The sequence below is a fragment of the Aplidium turbinatum genome, chromosome 11 (assembly GCF_918807975.1).
Source record: "Aplidium turbinatum chromosome 11, kaAplTurb1.1, whole genome shotgun sequence".
NCBI classification, from domain to species: Eukaryota; Metazoa; Chordata; class Ascidiacea; order Aplousobranchia; family Polyclinidae; genus Aplidium; species Aplidium turbinatum.
Window position 1 is genome coordinate 11,400,920 of NC_137482.1, and position 24,378 is coordinate 11,425,297.

Below are 24,378 nucleotides of genomic sequence, written 5' to 3' on the forward strand. Positions count from 1 at the left end.
TCAAGCAAGATACGATAAAAATGTAAAAGAAGGCGTTGAGGCTGCGGTGTCACACACACGCACACTGTGTAGACAGGTAGGCACTTTAACATTACCCACTAGTCGAAAAGGTACGCAATCATGCGTGATATGTTCATTCGCGATTCAGCTGATTTCAGTCATGTGACTCGACACGTGATATTCTGATCGAAAATTTTTGATACAAAGAAATTTAACTGAATGCTTCACCACAACCACCGTTGCCTAATGGTTAGGGCAGAGGAGTAGTGATTTCGTGGGTTCGATTCCCACCCTCTGCTAATACTATTTTTTCTTCTGCAACTGAACTGAGTGCAAGAAGGATCTTAATGACTGCAATCAATGGAGTTTATAAGGAAAATTGTGACTAAAACACAAAGCAATTTCACATTGAAAAGCAGGCACTCTTCGACGAGTGGGTGATGTAAAAGTGCCTACCGTGTAGACATTCACTCCACGTAGATTTTTATGTCCAATTTTTCTCTTTTCAAGTCATGTTGTTAGGGTTGTCGCCCCGATAGCTCAGTTGGTTAGCGCGTGACTTCGTGAACGAAGAAGCTTCAAGATCAAGCCGCGTTGGTTCGACTCTCGGGGTGTTAGCTTGAGCAACACATTCAGCGGCACCCAGTAGACCGAATATATCCCTGGCAGCAAGACTTCCACAGACCACAATTGGAAACTTCACTCTGTCAATATCGGTAACCGGCTCTGCGTCAAAAGCCTGTAGGCTACAAGTACCGTATGCGAAACTACCAGGAATAGCTTATCAAGGCTTTGTCAGTCCGAGGTTAAAGATTCAAAACCAAACGTCGGTCGGGAGTTTTTTTTTATCTTTTTAACGAGCGCACGGTTTCTCTACCTTTGGGGCATGGCCCGCTGGTGGAATAGGCTATAGTGAGGTTTTAATTAAGCTACAAAGATGGATAAAGACCTTGGTAAAATAGGACAGAACTTAGGTATCGGTGCATAGAAAACCTTTATTTTTTAAATAGTTTCAGTTAAAAGGATGTGAAACAATTTATGGTATTGAGATTGTACTGTAAACACATCAAAAGACTTGTCTAAATTGCTATAGCGAAAACTTTGTAGCAAATTACAGTAAAGTGCATTCAATATAGTTAGGCTACAATGCTACATGAATTTTTGATGTCGGAGAAAAGAGTCAAATTTGTTTATGTGAAAGAAATTTTGGTGATTATTTGCTAAAGCCAAACAAATAGCTCCTTTTGTTTTGTTTGTTTATGGTTCAATAAATATGATAGTAGCCTACTTGTTAGTCAATTTAGCAGCCTCTCGTACATTCAACTTAATTTTCTATGTTGAAACGCAAAAGAAACGATAGGCCTACTATACTGTAAAAATAAAATACAGCAACAAAAGAAAAAGCGTAGTGCATGCAAAACAGTGGTGGGCAACATGCGGCCCTTTTCAATTTTTCTGCGGCCCTTCATCTTCTTCCAGCTATTTTCCCCCAAATAGGGCTAAGGCTATTTTCATCTTGATTTACACAATTTCTAAGCTCAAGAAGCGATATGACCGTCTTTTCACTCTCCTGGACCTGTGAAATAAGTTTTGTGCCTATAGAAATCCAGCTTGAATAAATTCACTGCAGGAGGATGACATTCTTGTACAAAATTTCAATAAGATGAACTCCATTGCTGAAAATATAAATTAGTGTTTATTTGATGTGCGGCCCTCCTGTAGCCTAAGCATTAAGGTCAGTTTAAGCTTGCGCGCCAGTGATGGTGTCGATTGAAATTACAAACTAGCTTTGCCAGATGAAACTAGAATCAAAGTGATCATGTAACGAGGACCGTTGATAGAATAGAGGTATTGATTAGGTTAAAATGAAACTTTTTCTTTTTTGCGACAATGTATTTGTGTGTTTGTATAAAACCAGCTTTCTTTGCGCGTGTGAGGCCTCGACTCTTTACAGAAGACACGAAAAGCAGATGAACAACTTCCACCTTTTCTGCTTTCGAAAACTTCTCAAAATTCGATGGCAGGACAAAGTTCAAGACACGGAAGTTTTTAGTAGAGCAAACATGCCCAGCACTTTCATCATCATAAAGAAGACATTAAATAGATGGGCAGGTCACGTCTACCGGATGGCAAACCATCGCATTTCAAAACAACTGAACAACTTTACAAGCAGCAGACACCAAGTGGGTGGTCAAAGAAAACGTTTCAAAGACACTTTAAATGTCTCCATAAAGAACTTTTCCATCGACGTTGATTCTTAAGAAGACTTTACCGCAGAACGATCAACATGGCGCAGACTCATTTCTGAAGGCGCTGAATCAGCCTAGAAACAACACAGGCTATGCAATCTGCTGTTAAAAAACGGAAATAGCGCAAGATCCGAGCCTTGAACAAGAACTCCGGACAACCATCTTTTCCGTGTCCATCTTGCAGCGGAAGCTTTACCACACACATAGGCTTCATCAGTCATCTACGCATTCATATTTTATAAAGCTAGATTCAGTCTCGTTGGCCATCTTCGAAAACGAAGGGCGAACATCATCATGGTAAAAAAAAAAGGGAAACTCTTTTTCTTGCACAATGTTGCCAGATTGAACGTTTGAACCACAGACATCTTATTATAACTAGACTGCGCTTCTCGTATTTCGATTGAAGAAATTGAAAAAAGGCGGCGGCCATTGTTAGTGTCTCAAACTCGCGTGAAAGCTGCGCTGTTAACGATAACATTTCTGAGCTGGTTGCGCTTCTGCAGAAAACTAACTTGTTAACTATAATTTAGAACTTTGGTGTAATAGAGGTTTTATTCATCTATGAAATGAATAAAAGCATGTGTTAAATTGCACAGAATTATACATACAGTCTATAATATAAAGCAAAAACACTGCGATGCGAGAGCACGTATACGATACACTGAATGCATCATTTCCAGCAGTTCAGCAGAACTCTTACCGTATTCAATTTGGCGTTACAGCTGAGCTGATGATTAGCCTATTGTAAAAACAGCAACAAACAGTGTATTACATCAAACCTAAGCAAATGATACGCTATATTATAGCGGCTATAACGTAGGCCTATAGCTCAACAAAATCAAAACAAATTAAATATTCACCAATACTGATGTGATGTCGAAAGGAAGTAGTTTATTGGTGTTTGAAAAGTACTGTTTTGTTAAGCGTTTTACGAACCAATTTGCCTTGTATTTGCTTGCAGGTTTCCTTACCAATGTGGTAAAACCTAATTTTTAAATAACATTTGGACACAGTTTTGACTAGCGTAAAAATGTGATTATCGGTAACGGTGCATTCAAACACAAGATCCGTGAGATTAGTAAATATCTTGGAATGGTTTATATTTCCAAGCACAGCTACCGCAATAGCTTCCACAATGCCTGGATGAAGAGGTAATCTCCCAGCTGTGGTAGTTAGTAACCGTTTAATGCATAATTCAGTTTCTTCACAAATATATACAACACTGAAAGAAGGTTTAAAAAGTCCACTTCTATCTTTAAATGATAAGAAGCTGGGTTGAACAGGTAAAGTGTGTGAACTCAGTTCAAAGCGGCACCTTGCACATAACGTTATCTTTGCGCACATTTTGGCAGCATAAATTAACAAATTCTAACAATATGTTTGCGATTGTAGAACAGCAAAGGTGAAATCATATAAAGATTTCGTCATACTAGGTGAATTGCGGAGATATTTATTAGTTGTTATTTCACAGCAACTTGAAACTGAAGCTATTTCTTTAAAAGTTATTGTTGATGAAATCACACGAATTTACGTCATAATGCAACGTTTTGCTACAACGGAGAAAATCGAAAGCCATCAATCTCTATTGAACAGAATCCTGGTAAAAGCTGCGGTTGTGTTGTTGCATAGAAAACTATTTGTTTTGTCAATTATTTGTTCACAACAACTGAGTTTTTTAAGAAACGCAAATATTATAGGAGAATTACATTTTGTAGAAAGTTAAGTTGTGTTCAGTCGTGTTCTCATTGCTTTAAGAATTGGCGCTCCAGTTGTTTCAGGAACGAGGAGGCGACTGATTCTTAACTAATTAATTCATCTACTTCTACTTGTTTTAAAGTATCAGGTTTGGTGGCCGTGCTTAACTACTGTATATTTATCGATTCATATACCGCAATATTAAATCCGTTCATGCACGTCTTAAACCATAATAGTTTTGCCACCTTTTCCTTTTGTTGGTTTTGTTCCTGTATTTCTTTTTCACAATATCATTTGTTTTGCATTCTGACAAGGAAAAATAAATTGAATTGAATTCAAAACAATGAAAATTCATTACGGGTCCCTACAAAAGCATTGGCAAACGCGCGGAATAGGTACACTAATAATGGCTGACGTCTGAACCTGCTTTCTTCAAAAATCGTAAACGAGAGAAGTGACGATGCGCGGTCTAGTTATAATAAGATGTCTATGGTTTGAACGGTTTGTCTTGGGATAAATGTTTACAAGACAATTTCTTTACAATATTAGGTTAATTTTTTTTTGATACTCTTCTCGAATCTTTGCTCAAAAATGGTGCATCAAACAAGTTGTTAAAATCGTCTTTTTCTGGTATGCCTTTGGGTTTTGTATAAAAAAAACTTTTAGTATTGTATTGAAAAGATATAAAGAGTACCGTACCGTGCGATAGCCTATCGCACCCATGCAAATATACATACGGTATTTTTAACTTATTTTTATTCTGGAAAAGCAAATCTGTCAAACAAACCAAATGGGCGCGAGATACCGTAGAAGATATAAAATTGAGTGTTTTTGTGAAGATGTTTTTAAAGCAAGGAAATAAATTGCATGACAGATGTTCACCAGTAAGCAAAAGGACAGTTTTCCTTTTTTTCTTTTGCATAGATGTCTCATTCAATTGCTAATTTTCATTTTTTGGGTGCTGTCATTTCTGGTGACTCACAATAAAAGTTTTTCTTTGCTTAATTTTGTTTAGTAGCTGTAACAGTTGTGAAGCACTATTTCCATGGCTGGTTCCATTTAGTGTTAAAACTAATAAGTGCAATAGAGTTGAGCTCAAGCTTTTTTGTGTGGGCCATATTCAATTAGGCTATATATATTTTCAAAATTTGCCGCAGGCCAATAAAAACTGGCCATGGGTCATAGTTTGGTCACCCCTTCTCTACAAGTATGCAAAACTGCTAGGAATAACCTGAGGCTTTGTCAGTTTAAGGATACAGATTTAAAACAAGAACTTTCCTGGTTCTGAAACTTTCAATATAACTGAACACTTTCTCAAATGAAAACAATGGTGAAATTACTGCTGTTGCAAAATGGAAAGGTTTTACAGCCAATGGTAAGGCCTTCTTAAAAGTTAGCCTACTCTACGCTAGTCAGAACAATATTGGAATACAACAACATCATCTGGTGGCCAAATTTCAAACATCAAATTGTAAAAGTAGAAGCAGTTCAACGAAGAGCCACAAAACTTGTGTTTGGATTTCGAAAACTAACCTATCCAAAAAGGCTGAAAAAACTTGGTCTGCCCACTATAGAACACAGAAAACTCCGAGGTGACCTCATCGAAACATTTAAATACATGCATGGCTTGTATGATGTCAATGTCAACAATCTATTCACACTGGACCTGAAAAACATTGCTACAAGAGGACACAGCCTTAAGCTGGAAAAGCCAAGGCCCAAGACCAGAAAATTTAGTAACTTTTTTACTTGCCGTGTGATCAATGGGTGGAACAGTCTCCCTGAACATGTGGTTACTTCGCCAAGTGTAAATTCGTTCAAAGCTTCATTAGATAAATTTTTCCAAAACCGGGATATTGTGTACACCCCACAATGTTTCTAATTTTTATGTTGTGTTTTGTGTAAGCTTACCACAGTAAGTTTTGTTTCCAAAATTTTTAACGTTACCTTCTATTTATACTGTTGTTGCCAATATCTAATACTACAATTTTGGTAAAGAGGTCACTTTCTTCAACCACAGACATATAACCAAGCAACCACACGGCATTTAACATATTATAATCGATTAAACTTGAACAAAACTATAAGCTATAAACGTTTTCGGCCATACACACGTTAGCCCTTATCAAGTAACAAAAAATAACTGCTTATCGTATCTACAATGAAAATGAATAACTGATCTAAACACTGAATTGAAAAACGAAACGCAAAATGAAACGGCAGAACATAGGAGAAAGGCACATCACATGGCGTTTAAATTACACCAGGCAAAGATGCATCATATGACGTACCAAGAAAAGACGTTGAGTAAATAAGAAGCACCTGAGGCAAACAACTGTGTATTGAGGCGAGGATTGTATGATTTTATTAGCAAAGCCTCGTGGATTTTAGTGTCGAATTCGGTGAAACATTTACGCATAATTCTAAAGGACTCCAAGGATGGTTTGTTATTTGAACATGTTTGAAAATTAAAATTGTAAAAACAATTACTTTGTTTTTACAATTTAAAAAAAAAAACAAAAAAAAACAAGGTTTTAAAAATTACTTTTTAAAACCTTGGAAAATCTAATACTGCAGTGTACTATTTATTGTTGTGATTGTGTAGCCTACTGTTATTACTGTACCAACACTAGTGTTAAATTACACTGTTAGCATTAGGCATTCCAATAGTCACTGCCTAATTGATGCATACCAGTATTGCTTTAGTACAATAACAAAAATTTTGGTATTGTTTTTGTGTGTCTTTTTACCTTATATATATAGCTGTTTACTTTTGCGTGTGTATCACTGTTGATACCTCTGTTAATCTTAATATTGTTATTATCCTTATTAGTTGTTTACTGTACGTGATTGAAAGATGAATAAGCACTCTGCTTTACAACATCTCATATATTATTATTATTATTATTACTGTATTGTTGGATAGAATTTTTGAACTGTACGGTATCTAACTACCGGTACCTAGGTATGTCTTGGAAATTGCACTGTTAGATTTGAACCAGAAAATGTTAGAATTAAATATATAGATTTGATATTCCAGCAGTGATGTACGCGGCTACGCGCATACAAAAAATATTGACGTCGTCATCGTAAACGCAAACGTTCGAAAACCATACGCCGTATGCGTCAACGTAACTTGTAAAAAAGTTGGCGGCGTCAGCGCATACACTAGCGTAAACTCATTTTGTTTGCTAGGTGCCAAACATTCACACGGTATAAACCAGTGCTCTTCAACCTTTTTGTCCGTGGTATGTACACCTTTTTTCAATTTTTAATAACTTCGTATACCTCACAAATCATCATCAGTCGTCATCTCCGCCTGTAGCAGATTGCGCATCAACATGGGTTATTTGCTTCCAAGAGTGGCGATTTTGAGCCAACTCGCTCAGTGTCGCCAAGTTCAGTCCGGTCCATGATTGGATGTCGTCTTGCCATCATTTTGGTTGTCTGCCACGTTTTCTTTTTCCTTCTACCTTGCCTTCTGTGCAAACTTTGCTGATTCCGAATTGTGATCTTTTAGTGTGGCCGAACAGTTTTAAAACTTTTGATTTTATTATTGCTGCAATTGGATGTAGTTTTGTCATATTTAAAAGATCTTCTGTTTTCGTGTGGTCAAGTAGCCTTTTGTTGGTCATGCTTCTCATGATGTGATTTTGGAAGGTAGTGAGTTTTTTCATTGTTGATGATGTCCAATTTACGCATTCTAGACTGTACAGCACGACTGGTAAAACGTAGGTGTTGAAAATTTTTGATTTCAGTGTGATTAGGAGTTTATTGGATGTTAGAATCTTTCTGTTCTTTTCAAATGCTGCCCAGCCTAAGCCAATTCGATGTTGCACCTCACAAATAGCAATGTTTAATTGTGCATAGGAAGTAAAGAAAAACTAATAATTAATTAATTGTTTGTCAAAGTGGTTATGGTAGTCTTGAACTGGGCACAAGAAACTACGCATGCAAAAGTGCAAAAAACGTCAAAATTGAAGTTGACTTAATGGCTAGCTTGTTGTTGCATTGTTTCGGCAAGTTGGACATAACGTGGTGTTAGCTCTTTCTCTATTCCTCCCCGCAAAGAATCAATGTCAAGTATCGAGTTTCGTTTGTTTGACTTGATCTCAACAAGACTGGAAAATTCTTCTTCACACAAAGTGGTGGACATCTGCACCAAGAAATCAATGGCTTTTTGCACGAGATTTTTGTATTCGGGAAACTCAAGAAGAGAAACCAACATTCTGTGTAATCCACTTCTTGAAATGAGTATTTTTGATTTAAATCAGCCCGTAGTTCCAATAATTCCTCATCCTCAGTTGGTTCGTCATTAAATGATTGGATAATCCACGAGTTTGCTTTCAGACATTGTTCGTTATCTTCAGGAAAATACGTAGTCAAATTGTTGGCAAGTAATTTCAGGTGACCAACAATAAAGGCAGACAAGTTATCTTCAGTAGAAACGTCCTCAAACTCCCAGCTAGACTCTTTCATGTATTGACTTAATACAGGAAAGTCATTGAAGTTCCTCGACAAAGCATTCTCTTTCCAGAGTGCAATTTTTATCTTCAGCGCATTGATCTTGCTAGTTGACCGAAATATATCACCCCCTCTCCCTTGAAAACTGATGTTCACTTGTTTCAAACGATCAAAAATCGACGCCAAGTATGCCAATTTTGCAATCCAGAATATGTCACGAAACTTGGAAGCCCTTGGGTCTCCGTGTTCAGTGTAAAATGCCCCTAATTGTTCGCGAAGTTCAAACACACGGGAAAGAACTTTCCCTCGCGATAGCCACCGTACCTCTGTTGTGACTTCCACTACCGTATCACAGATCTAAGCTGTATACCCTTCGTATACCCTTCTCCAGCTGTATACCCTAGTTTTGATCTGGTATACACTTGGGTATACAGTATACCCGGTTGAAGAGCACTGGTATAAACCACTCGAAACAAACAAGTTTTATTTTGAATTTCCACAAAGAAACACAAGCATCTGAAAGTGTTCATCTGACATTTTGCTGCGTTTTTGTTCCAATATGTCTTTGCCCATTGAAAACATTCTTTCAACTGCAGTGCTGGAAGGTATTGGCATGATGTAGCAAAAAAATACATTAAAAAGTATGCGTTGATGCTATGTGCTAAAAAACCGCAAAAACTTTACGGCGTAGCCTTAAGCGCAAACTATCCAAAAAAGTGTGGCAGCAAGCGTTAGCGTAAACAAAAAGTTTACGCCGCAAGTATGCGGCATAGAATTTGCGGCATATACATACATCTCTGTAATCCAGTATATTCAATTGTTCTTTTCATGATTACCTCTAGTATTGATTGATTTTATCTTTATCCTTGGACTGGGATTTAAGCTTCTTTGGGAGCTTAATCCTGGCGATTTCGCACACTTGTAGAGGCTTTGAACCATTGACCCTGGGCCCTGGCCCAGTCACCGGCATCGACATAGTGAAGTTTTTGATAGTTGTTACTTGTTAAAGTGTTGTTGCTGGAAAATTATTCCATCCACTAGATGTTGCTGACTGGAAAGCAGTCCTGAAATGCGTAGCTGAAGCGCACACTCCGAGAGCCAAACCAGCGTTGCTTGATGTTCAGTTGGGGTCTTTAATTTATCATGAGTGATATCTTTTCAACTAACCTGTCGGTTGCATAGCCGAGTGGTAAGAACTCTGGAACGGCAATCGAAAGGGCGCCAGTTCGACACCACTCAAGAGCATGCGGCTGTGTCTTTGGCTAGACACTTAAAGATATGCCTGAAGGTGGACACGAAGATTGGCTTCCTTGGCTTCCTGTCCACTTAATCCAAATTTTCAACCACCAGGTGTAAGCCTGGATACGACAAACAAAACTAACCTGTTTGACCTTTTTGATGATGATACAATGATACATATCTAATTATATAAACAATAAATACTATTAATACAGAACTACAAAAAGTGCGCAATGCCAAGCAAAAAAGCCAAGCAGAGCAAATTACATCAAATATATTATAGTTATTACTTTTTAAAACCTTTACACTTCTACAGCCTGTTTCATCGTAATAGGGGGTGTAAGTCTGCAGGCCTTAAAACTCGTGTTTTTTTCTGGCAGACGTCGTGGCCTACCGAGAGCTCCTTCTCGGCGGCCAAATCTGCGTGCTTGGAGGCCAAAATACAATAACGATAGCACAAGTAAATAGCATTAAACTTGTAACAATGTTAAAATGATCACTTAGCGTTGTTGAAGTCTGGGCGACGTCCTGCAACAGAATTGTTGTACCACGCATTAAATGCTTTATCGGGATTGTAATCCGGTATTGCGGGACCATCTAACGACCCTAAATTGTTTTAACTGCTCGCAGCTCAGTAAATTGTTTCAACTGCATACCGCCTTTCATAAAACTTGACCATTTATTCCGTTATGATGTCACCATTGAGGGTGTGAAGTCACTAACCCACAGCGTTCTCAACTATGAAGACACGTGTTTTACCCACAGATGTCAACTAACCTAGTTCTCCTTTTTAACAACGATTCAATGTCCGACAACATTGAATCGATATAAAGGTAAAGGTGAGTCCCATACTTGATCCAAGCATCGGGGAACGAGAAGATAAGGTTCTCATAGACTAAGCCTTCGGCACTAACGAGAGTAGGGTGGCCAGTTCCTTTCTCTCGGCCGCCTTTACTTCAGCAACTACGCCCACCCAATTTATTACACCCTGGGTAGAGGTGAGCAGTGTTTTTCAACAACCAGCATAAGCTGGGAGTCGAACTAGGATTGCATGATTGGAAAGCGAGCGCCTTATCCGCTGCGCCATCCCACCACCTGGATGGCGATATAAGAATCGATATAAAAACGACAATATTGCCAGCCGATGTAAATTAGCACTTCGGATTAACACTTCGTTAAAATAAACATCGGGAATTGCAAACAAGACTTACAGCGCTGGTGATCGCAGCTGGATATATTCAATACAACAGTAGTGACTATGATGCGCTGACCTAATTCTAGGGATGGGCAAAATAGAATAATTAGCTATTCTAGAATACTGAAACCGAATATAGAATACAGATATCTATTCTAGAATAATTGACCGTTTTTACCATCAACACATTTTAATGATTTTACAAAAACAATGAACATCACAAAATTGCTTATTGCAGTGTAACAAATTTAGGCTTTTTAAATGTTCACCAGTCAAACGGGATCTCATCTTGGTGGCAGTTAGTGTTGGGTGATATATCGAATTAAAATTTACGATACGATATCTTTTCAATATCGATATTTATTTCAATTTTGTCCGATGTTTTAACTATCACAGCCCTAACTCGTAACTGCAAACCCTTACAAAAACGTTGCCGAGGCCAAACGGCAAAAGTTGAAATTGCCTCGGCAATTGCTTTGAACGTTTATTACGAAAAAAATTGTACCAAAACATGTAAAACGAAAAATATACTAGAGTAGTCCATCACGACCGCATTGTTTGATTTGTTGTGATGTAATAATACCAAAAGTAGCGATAAAGCGAGTAACGCGATACGCACGCTGTTACGGTAATTCACGTTAAATAACTCACGGGGAGGAAAAGTAAGTTAATTTTGGGATGATTCAACGTTTGAGTCAGCACAAATCGATTTAATTTTCCCGGCGGGTTATATTGCGTAACAACAATGCCCAAAAAGAAATTTACGTTTGTTTTACATTAATTCGACATCTAGCAACATTGAATTATCATATAATAACGTTAATTGCTCAACCAGGTACCGGTAACAAATTAAAGCTCCCTGCGAGAAGATTGCCTCGATTTACGTATGCACTTACAATTACATAGTTTCGGCACAATTGGGATACTGCTAGCAACACAAAGTCTATTTGATAAAGAACTAGCTGTCAGAATCGGAATCATCAGATGATGTATCGGAGGATGAGGTTGTCGCGTCATCACTGGAATCAGACACATCAAGAGGCTCATCGCTTGGCTGTAAATCTGCACTGTCTTTGCCGTTCGCAATGAAGCATCCACGTTTTGCGGCTTTCGTGCTTTGATACCCATCCACACGCCTCTTTCGCAGAGCTCCATCAGGGTATTGACTAAGGAACAAATCTATGGCTGTGTCATAACGACTGGCAGGAATTTCTAACCCTAACCTTACAAGCGCTCGTGTGGCCTCTGCATTTTTATTGCCGACACTAATTTCAAAGACTGAGAAACTCTTTTCGTAATTAGAACAAAAATATCGAAATATCGAGTATTTTTTCAAATATCGTATTGTTTTGTTTTTTTCAATGTCGCCCAACACTAGTGGCAGTTCAACCTGCACTTGAAAAACATCTCTCTGAAGAAGCAGATGTGGCAGTTACACAAAATTATTGCGCTTGATAAGAAAGATCTCTTTAATGCGAACAACGAAACTCGTACGTTTTTCCTATGCCGGATTGCACTAAATCGATAAACAATTCTACTTTTGCTGCAGCGAATTTGTTGCGACCAGACGGAGTGGTACGGAGTCGATCGTTAAAGCGGTTTTAATTATCCGATTTCATATGCATTTTGAAACCGGTTAGGCTTCACAACCGGTTATTCTATATTCGGTATTCTATTTTGCCCATCCCTACCTAATTCTGCGTCACTCTTTGATACTACATATTTTCGACATTTTATCCACGATCATTCTATTGCGAAATTAAATAATTGGCTAGAAGAAACCGGAGGCCAAACTTGGCCGACGGAGAAGGTAGCACCGGCGGTCATTCAAGCACTACTTAGCTCTGATGGCCGCCGGCTGCTTTAAGGCTTGAGTCTAAGTTTTTTTTGCAGATTGAATTAAAGTTTTAATGTTTAATATTTTTTCAGAACTTCAGGTATTACCAATTTATTGTTTTTGTATATTTTCCAAGACCTTCTGATTATTTTAAGGTGAAACAGGCTGTAAAGGCTTTAGAAGTAATAACTATATATACTGTATATGATGTATCGAATTATATATAAATTATCTCATTTCTATTATCAGATTTAAATACGAAATACTTATAATGGGTTTGCTCAGTATCTTGAAGAAGATGAAGCAAAAAGAAAAAGAAGTCAGAATTCTAATGCTGTATCCTTTGAGTTGAAAACAAAACTTGCTGCAATGCAATAATATAGTAAATGTAGCATTGTATGATATATACTATAAATTAGTTTCATGAGCATCATTCCATGTGAGAATGTTTTTTTAACAACATTGAAACTTGAAGTTATCGTATGTCATAAATTCAGTTCTAATTGTCTCGTTGATAAAGGACTATCTATTGCAGTGGTGCCCAGCCTGGGGTTTGCGGACCCCTTGGGGGTCCGTGAGAAAGCATTTGGGGATCCGTGATTACTTTGATGAATTTTGGAAAAATTTGTTCTATATGCACGGATAGAGCACCAGCTATGCTCGGAAAAAAATCCGGATTTGCTGCTTTAGTAAAAAACGATGCTCCTCGCATGGTTGTTACCCATTGCTTCTTGCACAGGTAGCCTACGCCTTAACAGGAAAAACTTTACCAGCAAGTCTCAAAGAAATTCTGACGAATTGCATGAAAGTTGTTAATTTCATCAAAAGCAGAGCTGTAAACCACCGTACTTTTAAAGCGCTCTGTCAAGAAGTAGGGTCAGATTACGAAGTACTTTTGTATCATTCTGAGGTACGTTGGTAATCTAGAGGAGAAGTTTTAAAACGACTGCAGCAGCTAAAAAATGAGGTATCAACTCTTTTGAAAGCAAAACGAAGTCCCTTCTCAAAATTGTTTTAGAGTGAAAGTTTTCTATGCGGCATGGCCTACTTAGGTAGCTGATATTTTCGGTCATATTAACAATGTTAATCGTGGCATTCAAGGACCAGGTGTGACAATAATTGATGCAGCTGAAAAACTGACAGCGTTTTTAGCCAAGTTGCCGGTTTGGAAACGCAGATTGGAAGCAGGTAATTATGCTAACTTTCCAATGTTAGAAGATTTTATCTTGATGGATGAAACTCAAAGAGAATGTACTCTTTTGATCTCTATGAGAAAAATTTTGCGCACACTTGGAAACCCTGCAAATCTCATTTCAACGTTATTTTAATTTAGAACACCTGCCGCACGAAGTTGAAACATGGATTCGAAATCCTTTTCTTTTTGACTTGAGCAACATTAGCGATGACGATCTCAGTGAAGATGACCTAATTGATTTGAGATCAAAAGAGTTAATACGCATTGAATTTCATTCAATAACTGTGGAAGAATTTAGGTGCTCACAACTGCAAACCTACCCATTCTTGGCAAAGCAAGCGATTATTGTTTTGTCACCATTCATGGGGCACCACTTACCTTTGTGAGGCAGGATTCTCAGCTCTTGTTACAATAAAAACTAAACATCGAAATCGCCTGGACGTTGAAGATGACATGCGTGTTGCATTGTCAAAAACTCAAGCACAGTTCAGTCATTTAGTTCAGGAAAGGCAACAACAGACCTCTCATTAAATTTGCTTACGTTGAAAAAGTTTCGGCATGGCACTTTGGGTCACCTTAATATTCAAATAGGCCTACTGCTGACATTTCTTGAACAATTCATTTATTTTCTTATTTGAGCAACTGTTTAACCTGATATTTGCCGCAGGAGTCATAGCGGCAATGCAATATGACACAGTACAGTAGTTGAGTGGCATAATTATTATAATAGTCAATAGTATGTTGATTGAGTTTCAAGGCAAAATTTAGGTAGGGGTCCGCAGAATTAATAATTTGTCTAAAGGGGTCCGTGACAACAAAAAGGTTGGGAACCACTGATCTATTGCATTCATAATGCTTTTTTGATAAAAAATAACATTTTAACTTCAAAGACGCCTGCAATATTATCAACCTTTCTACTTGATTTCTTAACACACTTCTTGGACTCTAAATTATGGACATCATACATTGTTAATTATATTTGACAATAAACTAACAGAGGACTTGACAATGCTGGAAAAACAACAATTTTGAAGAAGTTTATCGGGGAAGATATCAATACAATTTCACCAACATTAGGATTTAACATAAAGACAATTGAACATAGAGGGTAAGTTGCTGTAGTAAACACGTTTTCAAAGTGTCAGGAAGAAACGCTGCCATGTCATCGATGGCACACTGGTACAGTTTTAAAGAAACTAGCATTACTGTTATTAGAGTTAATTTTACATTAGATTACATCTTTTTCATCGTTTCTTGTTAAATATGTACAATACATGTACTGACCAAGGACATGCCTGAGATAGATCTTAAAGGCATGGCAAATATCTTTCAAGATGAAGATCATGTCATGTAAAAACAGATAAAACTTGTGTTCATACTACAGCAAGTTAATTTATACTTTGACTGTTACTGCAGATTTAAATTGAATGTATGGGATGTAGGAGGGCAGAAGTCACTTCGCTCATATTGGAGAAATTACTTTGAAAGTACTGATGGTTTGGTATGGGTGGTGGACAGTGCTGATAAGCGGAGGTTAAGTGACTGTGTGCAAGAATTACATCAACTTCTTGTTGAAGAGGTTTGTGAATTCATTGTAAAATTGTTTTTGCAACAAACTTATGCTTGCTTTGTCATATGCACATAGCTGCTAGCTATGGAAAACTGTTGAACAACATCAGTGCAAAAAGAAAACAATTAGTTAAAATTTGGTTTAGTATAACCTAACCTGGAAAGTTTCTTTATATTTAATTAAGTGTTGCAAGTATTTTAATTCAAAAATACATTGTAAGTCACGTGTGACAGTGTGACACTTTATTGATTAATGTTTCTATACATTTATTGTTGAATCATAGGCTATTGAATACATTTTTTCATGAAACGATTCATATTCAAAGAAAACTTTTTGATTTGTTGTTCAAAATCTGTGTGGTTTTTAGAGATTAGCCGGAGCAACTTTACTGGTATTTGCTAACAAACAAGACCTCCCTGGTGCATTGTCCGCAGCTGAAATTAAAGAGGTAGTGTTATGTTTATTGTGAATTTGTGTATAATAATAATATGAAACATTATGGTTTTTTAAAATGCAATAGAATCATTCCAATATCTTTACGTCTAAAACGCCCATAGGAAATGTTAAGTAAGTTTTCTGTCAAATAAAAATGTTTCTTTCTGGAGTTCTCAAATTTTGTCATCTGACAACTCACAAGCAACATCATTTGCGCAATTTCTTTTGTAGCAATAACCTTTTGACCTATATTGGAAATCTCATGTTCCCATTTCGATTGATTAATGTTGATACGTTTTTATATTCAAACCAAAATTGATATATTCCGAGGCAACAAAGCGCTAATGCTAATGGAGACTTCCTCCAACAAATTAGGAGCTAAAAATACAAATCTTCAAAGCTTGCTAGGCTATTTTTTGAAAGTTACTTGTTGGTTCGATCGGAATTCTTTAATGGTTGTATTTAAACCGATCTTGTGTTTAATCAAACACTATTTTTAGGTCCTGGATTTAGAAAACATCAAAACTCATCATTGGGCCATATTGCCTTGCAGTGCAGTTACTGGAAAGAACCTGCTAGAAGGAATCGATTGGATGTTAGACGATATTTCCAGCAGAATATTTACAATGGATTGACTCTAGGCCATTTTGACTTCAGTGATACATTTTTTTTTTTTGTTTATACGTATTAATTTCTAATCGTTGCTCTCCTGTTCTGCTTTAAACATTTTTAAATTATTTAAGATATTTTCCTGAAACTTTCAGTTACAACAATGGCTACTCGGTCTTAAGCTTGTCACAGATTCTGCATCAAAATTTCATTTCTCAAAATTTGTATTGGTTCTTTCTTAGATAATTTAAAGCTCTGGATGCTTCGACTCAAAATTTTCAATATGTTCGATGGTTGCAGATTTCAGTTTAGCCTGGATTGTGCAGTGAAACAGCACAGGCTTTATAGTCTGCAGTCCCAGATTTGGTTTATTTTCTTCAAAAGTATATTCCAACACATCAACGTTCTCGCCCTAGTTTTGCTGCTTCAATGTACGCTTTTTATTATACAAATTCAGTTTTGTATTTGCCCTGAATTCAGTGCAGTTGGGTTTTCGTCATGTCATCGATCAAAGTGAGCATGTAGAAAGGTAGAATTTTATCTGGCTATCACCATAAGGCTGAGTAGCCTTCTGAGTAGGCTTCTCACAAGTCGCAAGCACTGTAAAAAGTTGCATTTTACTGAACATATTGTGTGGCTTCGACACCAAAATTCATATTAATCTACTTCTGTTTCGTTGGGTTTTTCTTCACGTTCTTGTTCCATTCTGTTGGTTTTTACTTTAATCAAACGAAGAGTGGTTTGAAGAACGACATTAAAACGATCGTTGAGTGAACATTTATTGTTTCAAAAGCATTTAAGATTTTATCCTTTGGTATCTTTGTATTGGAGTTATTACGCGTTCCGTCTCTGATCAAATTAGAGTCTTGCCAGTGGATATGTCGGATGCATAGCCGAGTGGTGAGAGCCCTGTTACGGCACCCGAAAGGGCGCCGGTTTAACACCGCTCAATAAAATGTGGCTGTGTCTTTAGCAGGAAACTTTAAGACATGCCTGAAGGTGGACACGAAGCTTGGCTTCCTTGCCTGCCCGTCTACTGAACCTAAACAACTTAGCGTAAGTCTGGATACGACACACATCAGTGACGATAGGTGAGGGAAAGCAAGGAAAGCAGTGCTTACCTGAGCGAAAACTATGCAAAATATAATGACTGAATTCTAGGTTTAACTTCTTATTATTTTTATCACGTCTATTTTAACTTGAAAATTACTGTATTCGTGACTAGAATTACTCGTAACGCTTGTGAGTAGTCTAAGTCCTCACCAAACCGCATGTCTTGCCTATAAATGCCAATTAACGCAAACGCTCCTGTCAGAAACAACCACTGAGGCTCGTGGGGAAGCAACTATAGTGCAGTCGTGGGAGCTTAAAAAGTGGTGTTTGTGGGAAAAAATTTTTATCAAGCTGATACGTTGTTCAGACCTTCCCCATATTATGCAAATGGCTCAGAAAAAAATCCCCATCAATCGGATGATGGGAAACCACTTTTTGGGCCCTTTTTCCAAATGACGTCACAATCCCTTTTGGGTCCAACGTATGAAAATTTTTAAGTTTTTCAAAATAGGACATATTATACATCATTTTTTAGCTTTTTTCATGGGGAACAACTTTTTGTATTAACCAGAACCCTAAAAATGTACAGAAAAAGAGTTATTACCGATTAGGCAACAGGATAAATCTATGAAGTTCAGGCAAATTTGAAATTATTCGTCACTGTTGGACTTATTCTTCTATATTCTCAAGAATTAAACAAAGTAAGCGAAACATAAATTGAAGCTATCATCATCATCATCAAAAACGTCAAAGATGTTGCTTTCCTCCTCGTCTTGTCCCGTTTCATCTTCATTGTACGAGCATTCCTCTTCTTCAGTACCAACATCGACGTTTTGCAGAAGTGAAAAAAAGTCTTCATTCTTAAGTTTTTCGTCTAGTCTGTGGAGTATGTCGTTCATACTAATTATTACTTTGATACGAAAAAGATGTGAAACTATCTTTGTATTTCAAGCATACTTACTATACTATCACATGCAACACCATGACATTCACCACACGAAGAAACACATGCCATTCCATAGTTACGACCGGTGCAAGTTTTCGTTCCACATGGATTTTTCCTTGATTTCTTACATCTGCATCTAATTACTTTGGTCAATGCTTCTGGTGCTATATGCATATATCCGTCATTATTGGGACAAGTTCGTTGTTGCTATTGTTTCTCCATCCTCATTCACAAACATTGAATTTAAATTCTTCACTAAGTAAAGACGTAGCCCATGGAAGTAGGCTGCTCTTTGGCTTGGTGTTAGCTTTTCCTGTGCAATTATTTACTTCGTCCAGGAGCGCTTCAACAAAGCCTGGAGCATCAAAGAAGCCAACCCAAGTATTAAAGATATCAAAGAAGATCTTCTTTTCCTCCATGCATGGTCAGGATGCGACACAACGTCATCGATATTTGGAAAAGGGAAAGGAAGTTTGGTTACGAGTTTGCGAAAATCAGAAACGCTGAAAGAGAATTCTGCAATTATCAGCAATGTCTGGAGTTCCCAAAATAAGGTCAGAGAAGCATCTATAGCTGCATTCAAGATCTGGTATGGTGACAATGAAGATTCAACGCTTACTACACTCAGGTATGTATTTTTACGTAGGGATTATATAATAATGTTTACACTTTTAAGATATTGTCCAATTCTAGATACCCTGTATGTAATATTTATCTTTGTTTACTTTTAGACATGGCAAATGCATGCATATGGCATGCAAAGGGATAACATTATGAGCGCCAGTCTTCCAATGATGCAGTAACATAATCACTACATCAGAAATGACATTTACTGGATCTTTTCGAAGAGAAGCATAATCAAGGGATTTCGCTACAATGGAACTGTCAGCATCATCAGAGCAGTTGTGAACTTCAACTCCGGATTGTCTCTGCAGGGTAGAAACAAACTTGATGAATTCAGCCTTGTTTTCGATGCAGATGAGATAGCTATCTTGAGCAAAAGGAAGTGAATTGCTCGGATCTATTTTCACAAATGTGCTCTGTGGAACGGAATTTCGGCGCAAGTGCTCGTAACTTTTAGTACTTTCGTCATCATAGCCATCAAACACAACAACAGCATGGGTATAATGGTTTTGGATATATTTCACATACGAATTTCAAACTTCCGAAAACTTCATTCCTTTTTTCCAGCGAACTTTATGTAGTAATGCACCACCGTAGATAATAGAAGTCACTTGCTTGTTGATTTCCTCCTAGGCATGCGACGAAGAACCAGGCAGAACTTTTCGAAGGGAGGGTTTGTCAGGCTTTCCCATCATGCCTTTCTTGAACATCGACATTGGCTCTGAAGTCTACTCGAATTCGAAAAATTGCTCAAGGTTTTCCTCTCTTTCAGCAGTGGTCACAGCGGTAAACCATAATCTCTTCGTGGGAAAATTGTAACATAAGATTCCCGAGTCCGTTCGTCTGTATGTAATGACCGAAAAAGAAACACTCCTTCGAAACGTCTTTTCAAAATTGTATTTCTGTAAAAATAGCCTCAAAGCTGTCGAAATTGGATGCAACGCCGTACACCACTAAAACTTGTCACTACAGAACAGATTACTTAGATAAAAGACGGAAAATTTGTCCAGCTAGCAAGCACCAAGCAAACAGTTAAACTTGCGACTGACTTCCAACAAACAATTTTACGAATGACCAGAATAATTTGCGATATCTCAAATGCACGTAGACAGTAACTGTGACGCAATAGTGAAAGACATTGTCACGCAATTCAAACCGGTGTTCAAAGGTAGTGATGCAATATTTCATCAGGTCTTACGACCGATGGTGCAATATTTGGACATTTTCTAGCAATTTCCATGACGTAAGATGCCAGCTAGGTTAAGTAGACCATAACGGTTTTTATATGACGTTTGATTTGGTGAAAATTGTCGGAAACATAGCGGCCCCTAGTTATGACTTATGACAGTCTGACATGGCATAACTAAAAAAGAATTGACGACAATTGTGAGCCAATGAATAAAAACACACGGTACACAAATTGTTTGAATCACTCACTTTTAAGTTAATACGTAAATACAAAGGGCATGCAAAGAATGAACAATAATACGGGATAATACATGACGATACATGAAATTGGTACCATAGGTACATGCTAAAATGACGCTATATACAATGGTTGCGATATAATAACCGACTGTTCCGGGCTCAAACAAGGGTCGGCCATCGCAGACAAAACCAGGCTCAAACCCTAACACTTAGGTGTTCTTTACGGGGGCGAGGCACGAAATATCCCTCAACACGTAGTCTACTTTCACTTTCCCCGTACTCTCATCATAGTTGCAGACGGCAACTTTAGCTCTACGAACCACAGGCTTCCCTTTCATAATTTGTGGAACTACCTCATGCACCATCCCAAGTTGATACTTCCCACGTTTACCAATGTCTTGTAGAGAACCCACCACTACAAGTTGACCAGGCTCCAAATTCTCGGCCATTTTTAACCATTTTTTCCGGCCCTGAAGCCCTGGCAAGTAAAAATCTATCCATTTGCTTCAAAACTGCTGAGAAAGTGACAAATTGAACCGATAATCCCTTCTTAGTTGGTCACGATCATGTGGTTGCCCAACAGCACAGTATGGGTCTAAGTATGGGGTCAAAAGTGAGGCAGGTGTGATGACAGTAAAATCCCTAGGGTCGTCACTCAAAGGTACCAAAGGGCGTTCGTTCACGATCCGAACGGCACTGCTGGTGTACGTGAGCAGTTCAATAAAATTGGGCTTACGTATTGAAGAGTCTAAAATGTGAAAAAAGTACTTGGTCATATCGGCCACGAAACCAAATCTGCCAAGCCGCAATCTAGCCAAGAGATCTGCCAGAGAGTTTAACAAATCAGGACGCGAAAACATTACCTCATTAACACAAGTTCCTCGAAATTCAGACTTGCCATCGTAAACAATACGCTTTTTTAATTGTGACGTCACAAAGTATGGTAAATACCACTGAAAGCCCTTTACATTTTCTGCTTCACCAGCACGCTCAATATAACCATTAGATTTAAGATCTTTCATGGTGTCGGTAAGGAAAAGTTCAGGTTGTTCCAAAGCCTTCTTCCTTAAAGCAGCCGCTCTATCTGACGCCAACACAAAATTGTTAGGTAGATCAATATCTTCCTTCAACGGAACAGGTATCTCAAATCGACCATCTTTCAACTCAATATTCGGTTCGACAAGTTCTCTAGCCAAAATATCATTGCGAGACAATTCACAGGTTTCATTTTGCAAAGTCAAATCCTGAATGACTTTATTCAGGTCTGTTATTTCCATATCACGAGACTCAATTTTACGCTGAAAGCCAGAGATGACATCCGACTCTGAAGACGTCTGCACTCTGCACACATTTGCAACGCTTTCATCCAAGGGTGACTTACCACCACAAGCCAACCAACCGAGAGGAGTGAGCAAAGCATGTGGTTCACTACGATTTTCACCAACACGCTCTTCTTTGGCAACGACAACGCTTATTTGATGTGTGCTAATCAGCACATCTACAGTACTACAATCATTCAAATGAAACATATTCACGTCATGAAAATGACGGAAACCTCTTAAATCCTGCTTATGGGGCAAAGTTTTAACATCGTCAGCCCAAGCTGGGTTAACCACCGAAGTTATATCACAAAACAGTTCATTCGTCTCTAACGACTGGATGTTGAGTTTAACAAGGTTAGCACAAGTAGGTTTCTGACCAGCCAGAGTATCCATTTTAAACGACGCTTTGTCATACGGTTTAACGTCAAGTTCGCAGACCAAATCACTCGAAACAAAAGTCAACTGCGAACCAGGATCATGCTGACAACAGGGTTGCCAGATACTCAAGCTATAATAAGGCCAAATCCATTATAAAATAAGGCCAAAAAAAGGCCAAATTTTTTATTTCCTTCTAAGGCTAAATAAACGCTAACAACTTAATTGAAACAATTTTTTGAAAATGCCATTTTACAATCAAATGTGACAGATAATAATTTAGCACTGTCAGAGCATAATGACCGGTTCGTTTGCATAATTTGATAAATGAAAAATTACTGTAGTAGCAGATAAACTAGACACCACTATTACTTCAATTCATGAACAGTGCTATTCGGAACATCTAGCTAAGCAATAAGCATGAATTTGTCTTATTGAGTATATGTACCAGGGAATCAGGGATGTCTACAACTACAGGATTGAAAACTATTTTCAGTGCTACGGTACATGACTACAGAAGAATTATTAAAATAAAACACTGTTTGTATCAACTAAAGAATGTCTAAATTCAATTTTGCAATAACAATATAAAATATAGCCTTCACTCACATCAAAACTTATTTGATGTATAGAAGTTTAAAACCACAAATCAAAAAAATCAAAAATAAACGAATGCAAAGATTCCCTGTCGTTCTGTAGCATTTTGCGTATTGCAAACCGGATCAGAAGTAAACGTGGAGTGTTCAACAATCAGTGAAATGTGTTGTCGTAGGCTTTTATAATAAACTTATTCACAGACCAACCCAGTACGAAATCAATACGTTTAAGACATCATGAGAACTAAAACTAATACTCGGTTTTGAAATTATTTAGCAGCAAACAAAATACGACAAGATTGCACAAATGGAATGCAAACACATCACATTGGCAAGGCAAGTGTATACTTTACGGTTTACGGCAGGTGCAACTTAATAGAACCGCCCTGTCCACTGCTAACACATTCTCTACTCTCTACCTATTGTGCTCTACCTACCTATGTGTCTACTCACGAATTAAAATTAAAACGAATATAAGCTAGGCTCTAAGTGATGATAAGTGATACTTTTATATTACAATTGAAATTGAATTTCCTTAAAATAATACTTTCTAAACCGGTCAAAACTTGCAGCCATAAAAAGGGCCAAATAAGGCCAGATTTTCTGGCCTTATTTGCATCAATTTTTTTAGGCCAACTGCAATTTAAAAAGGCCAGTTTTCTGAAATTTGGCCTAAAAAAAGGCCATCTGGCAACCCTGGCTGACAATACACCAACTTCGATTTGCCAGTCATTGGATTCAAAACACGAGCAGCAGTAATGCGGTTAAAGCAGGGGCGTATCCTCAATGGAAGCAAGGGAAGCATTGCTTCCCTTGTCAAAATTGAAAAAAGAGAAGCTGATATTTTTCAGTAAAACGATTTCGTAATTTCTTTACCTAAATGCGATTTAGAACGGTTTTTAACTCATGCCCCCCCCGTATGATTTTGAAATCGGTTTTAATTTAAAAAAAGTTGGAAGCCAACGGAAGCGAAGATTCGTATTGCATCCGTTGCTCTCGTTTTTGCAATAAGAAGAAACAAGTTTGAAAGAAAGGAAAAAAGCAGCGCAAAGTTTTCGCAATTTACGTTTCTTTTAACTAATCGCTGGAAGCGATTTAAAAATTGCTTCCAGTCGCGGAGTTGCCAGATTAGCCAAATTCCGCGAATTAGTTTTTTTTTAAATAACTTTTCAAAATGCATAATAATCAATATTTCTCTAATATTGTAACCTTACCAGATGAAACCATATTCACCATTGTTCAATACATGTTCTATACTTGTTTAATACTCGTAATGTGGCGGATCAAAACTCATCCGCTACTTTTATAGGCTAACTTGCTATTTTTTGGGCTACTTTCAGAATGATTTTTGCTACAATTTATTAAAATCCACTACAAGTTATAAAATATATATGTAAATTTTATTATTTTTGATAGAAACAGGTAAATATATCCATTTGGCCTTTTTTGTCTAATATTTTCCTTGTTTTGGCCTTTTCTTTGTATTATTTTGGCTTTAAGACTTTTTCATAGTCTGGCAACTCTGCTCTGTTGGATGTTGTGCCAG

The 24,378-nt window shown here is 37.6% G+C and overlaps 1 protein-coding gene across 1 annotated transcript; it reads left to right on the top strand.

Moving 5' to 3' along the window:
- Window positions 1–2,678: 2,678 nt before the first annotated feature.
- Window positions 2,679–17,257, top strand: LOC145779527 (ADP-ribosylation factor-like protein 2). The gene is made up of 7 exons (XM_082591133.1): window positions 2,679–3,400; window positions 3,721–3,849; window positions 12,929–13,015; window positions 14,872–14,982; window positions 15,291–15,453; window positions 15,812–15,892; window positions 16,380–17,257. Exons 3-7 carry the CDS (start codon window positions 12,951–12,953, stop codon window positions 16,512–16,514), a joined length of 555 nt encoding a protein of 184 aa, XP_082447259.1. The 5' UTR covers window positions 2,679–3,400; window positions 3,721–3,849; window positions 12,929–12,950; the 3' UTR covers window positions 16,515–17,257.
- The last annotated feature ends 7,121 nt before the right edge of the window (window positions 17,258–24,378 follow it).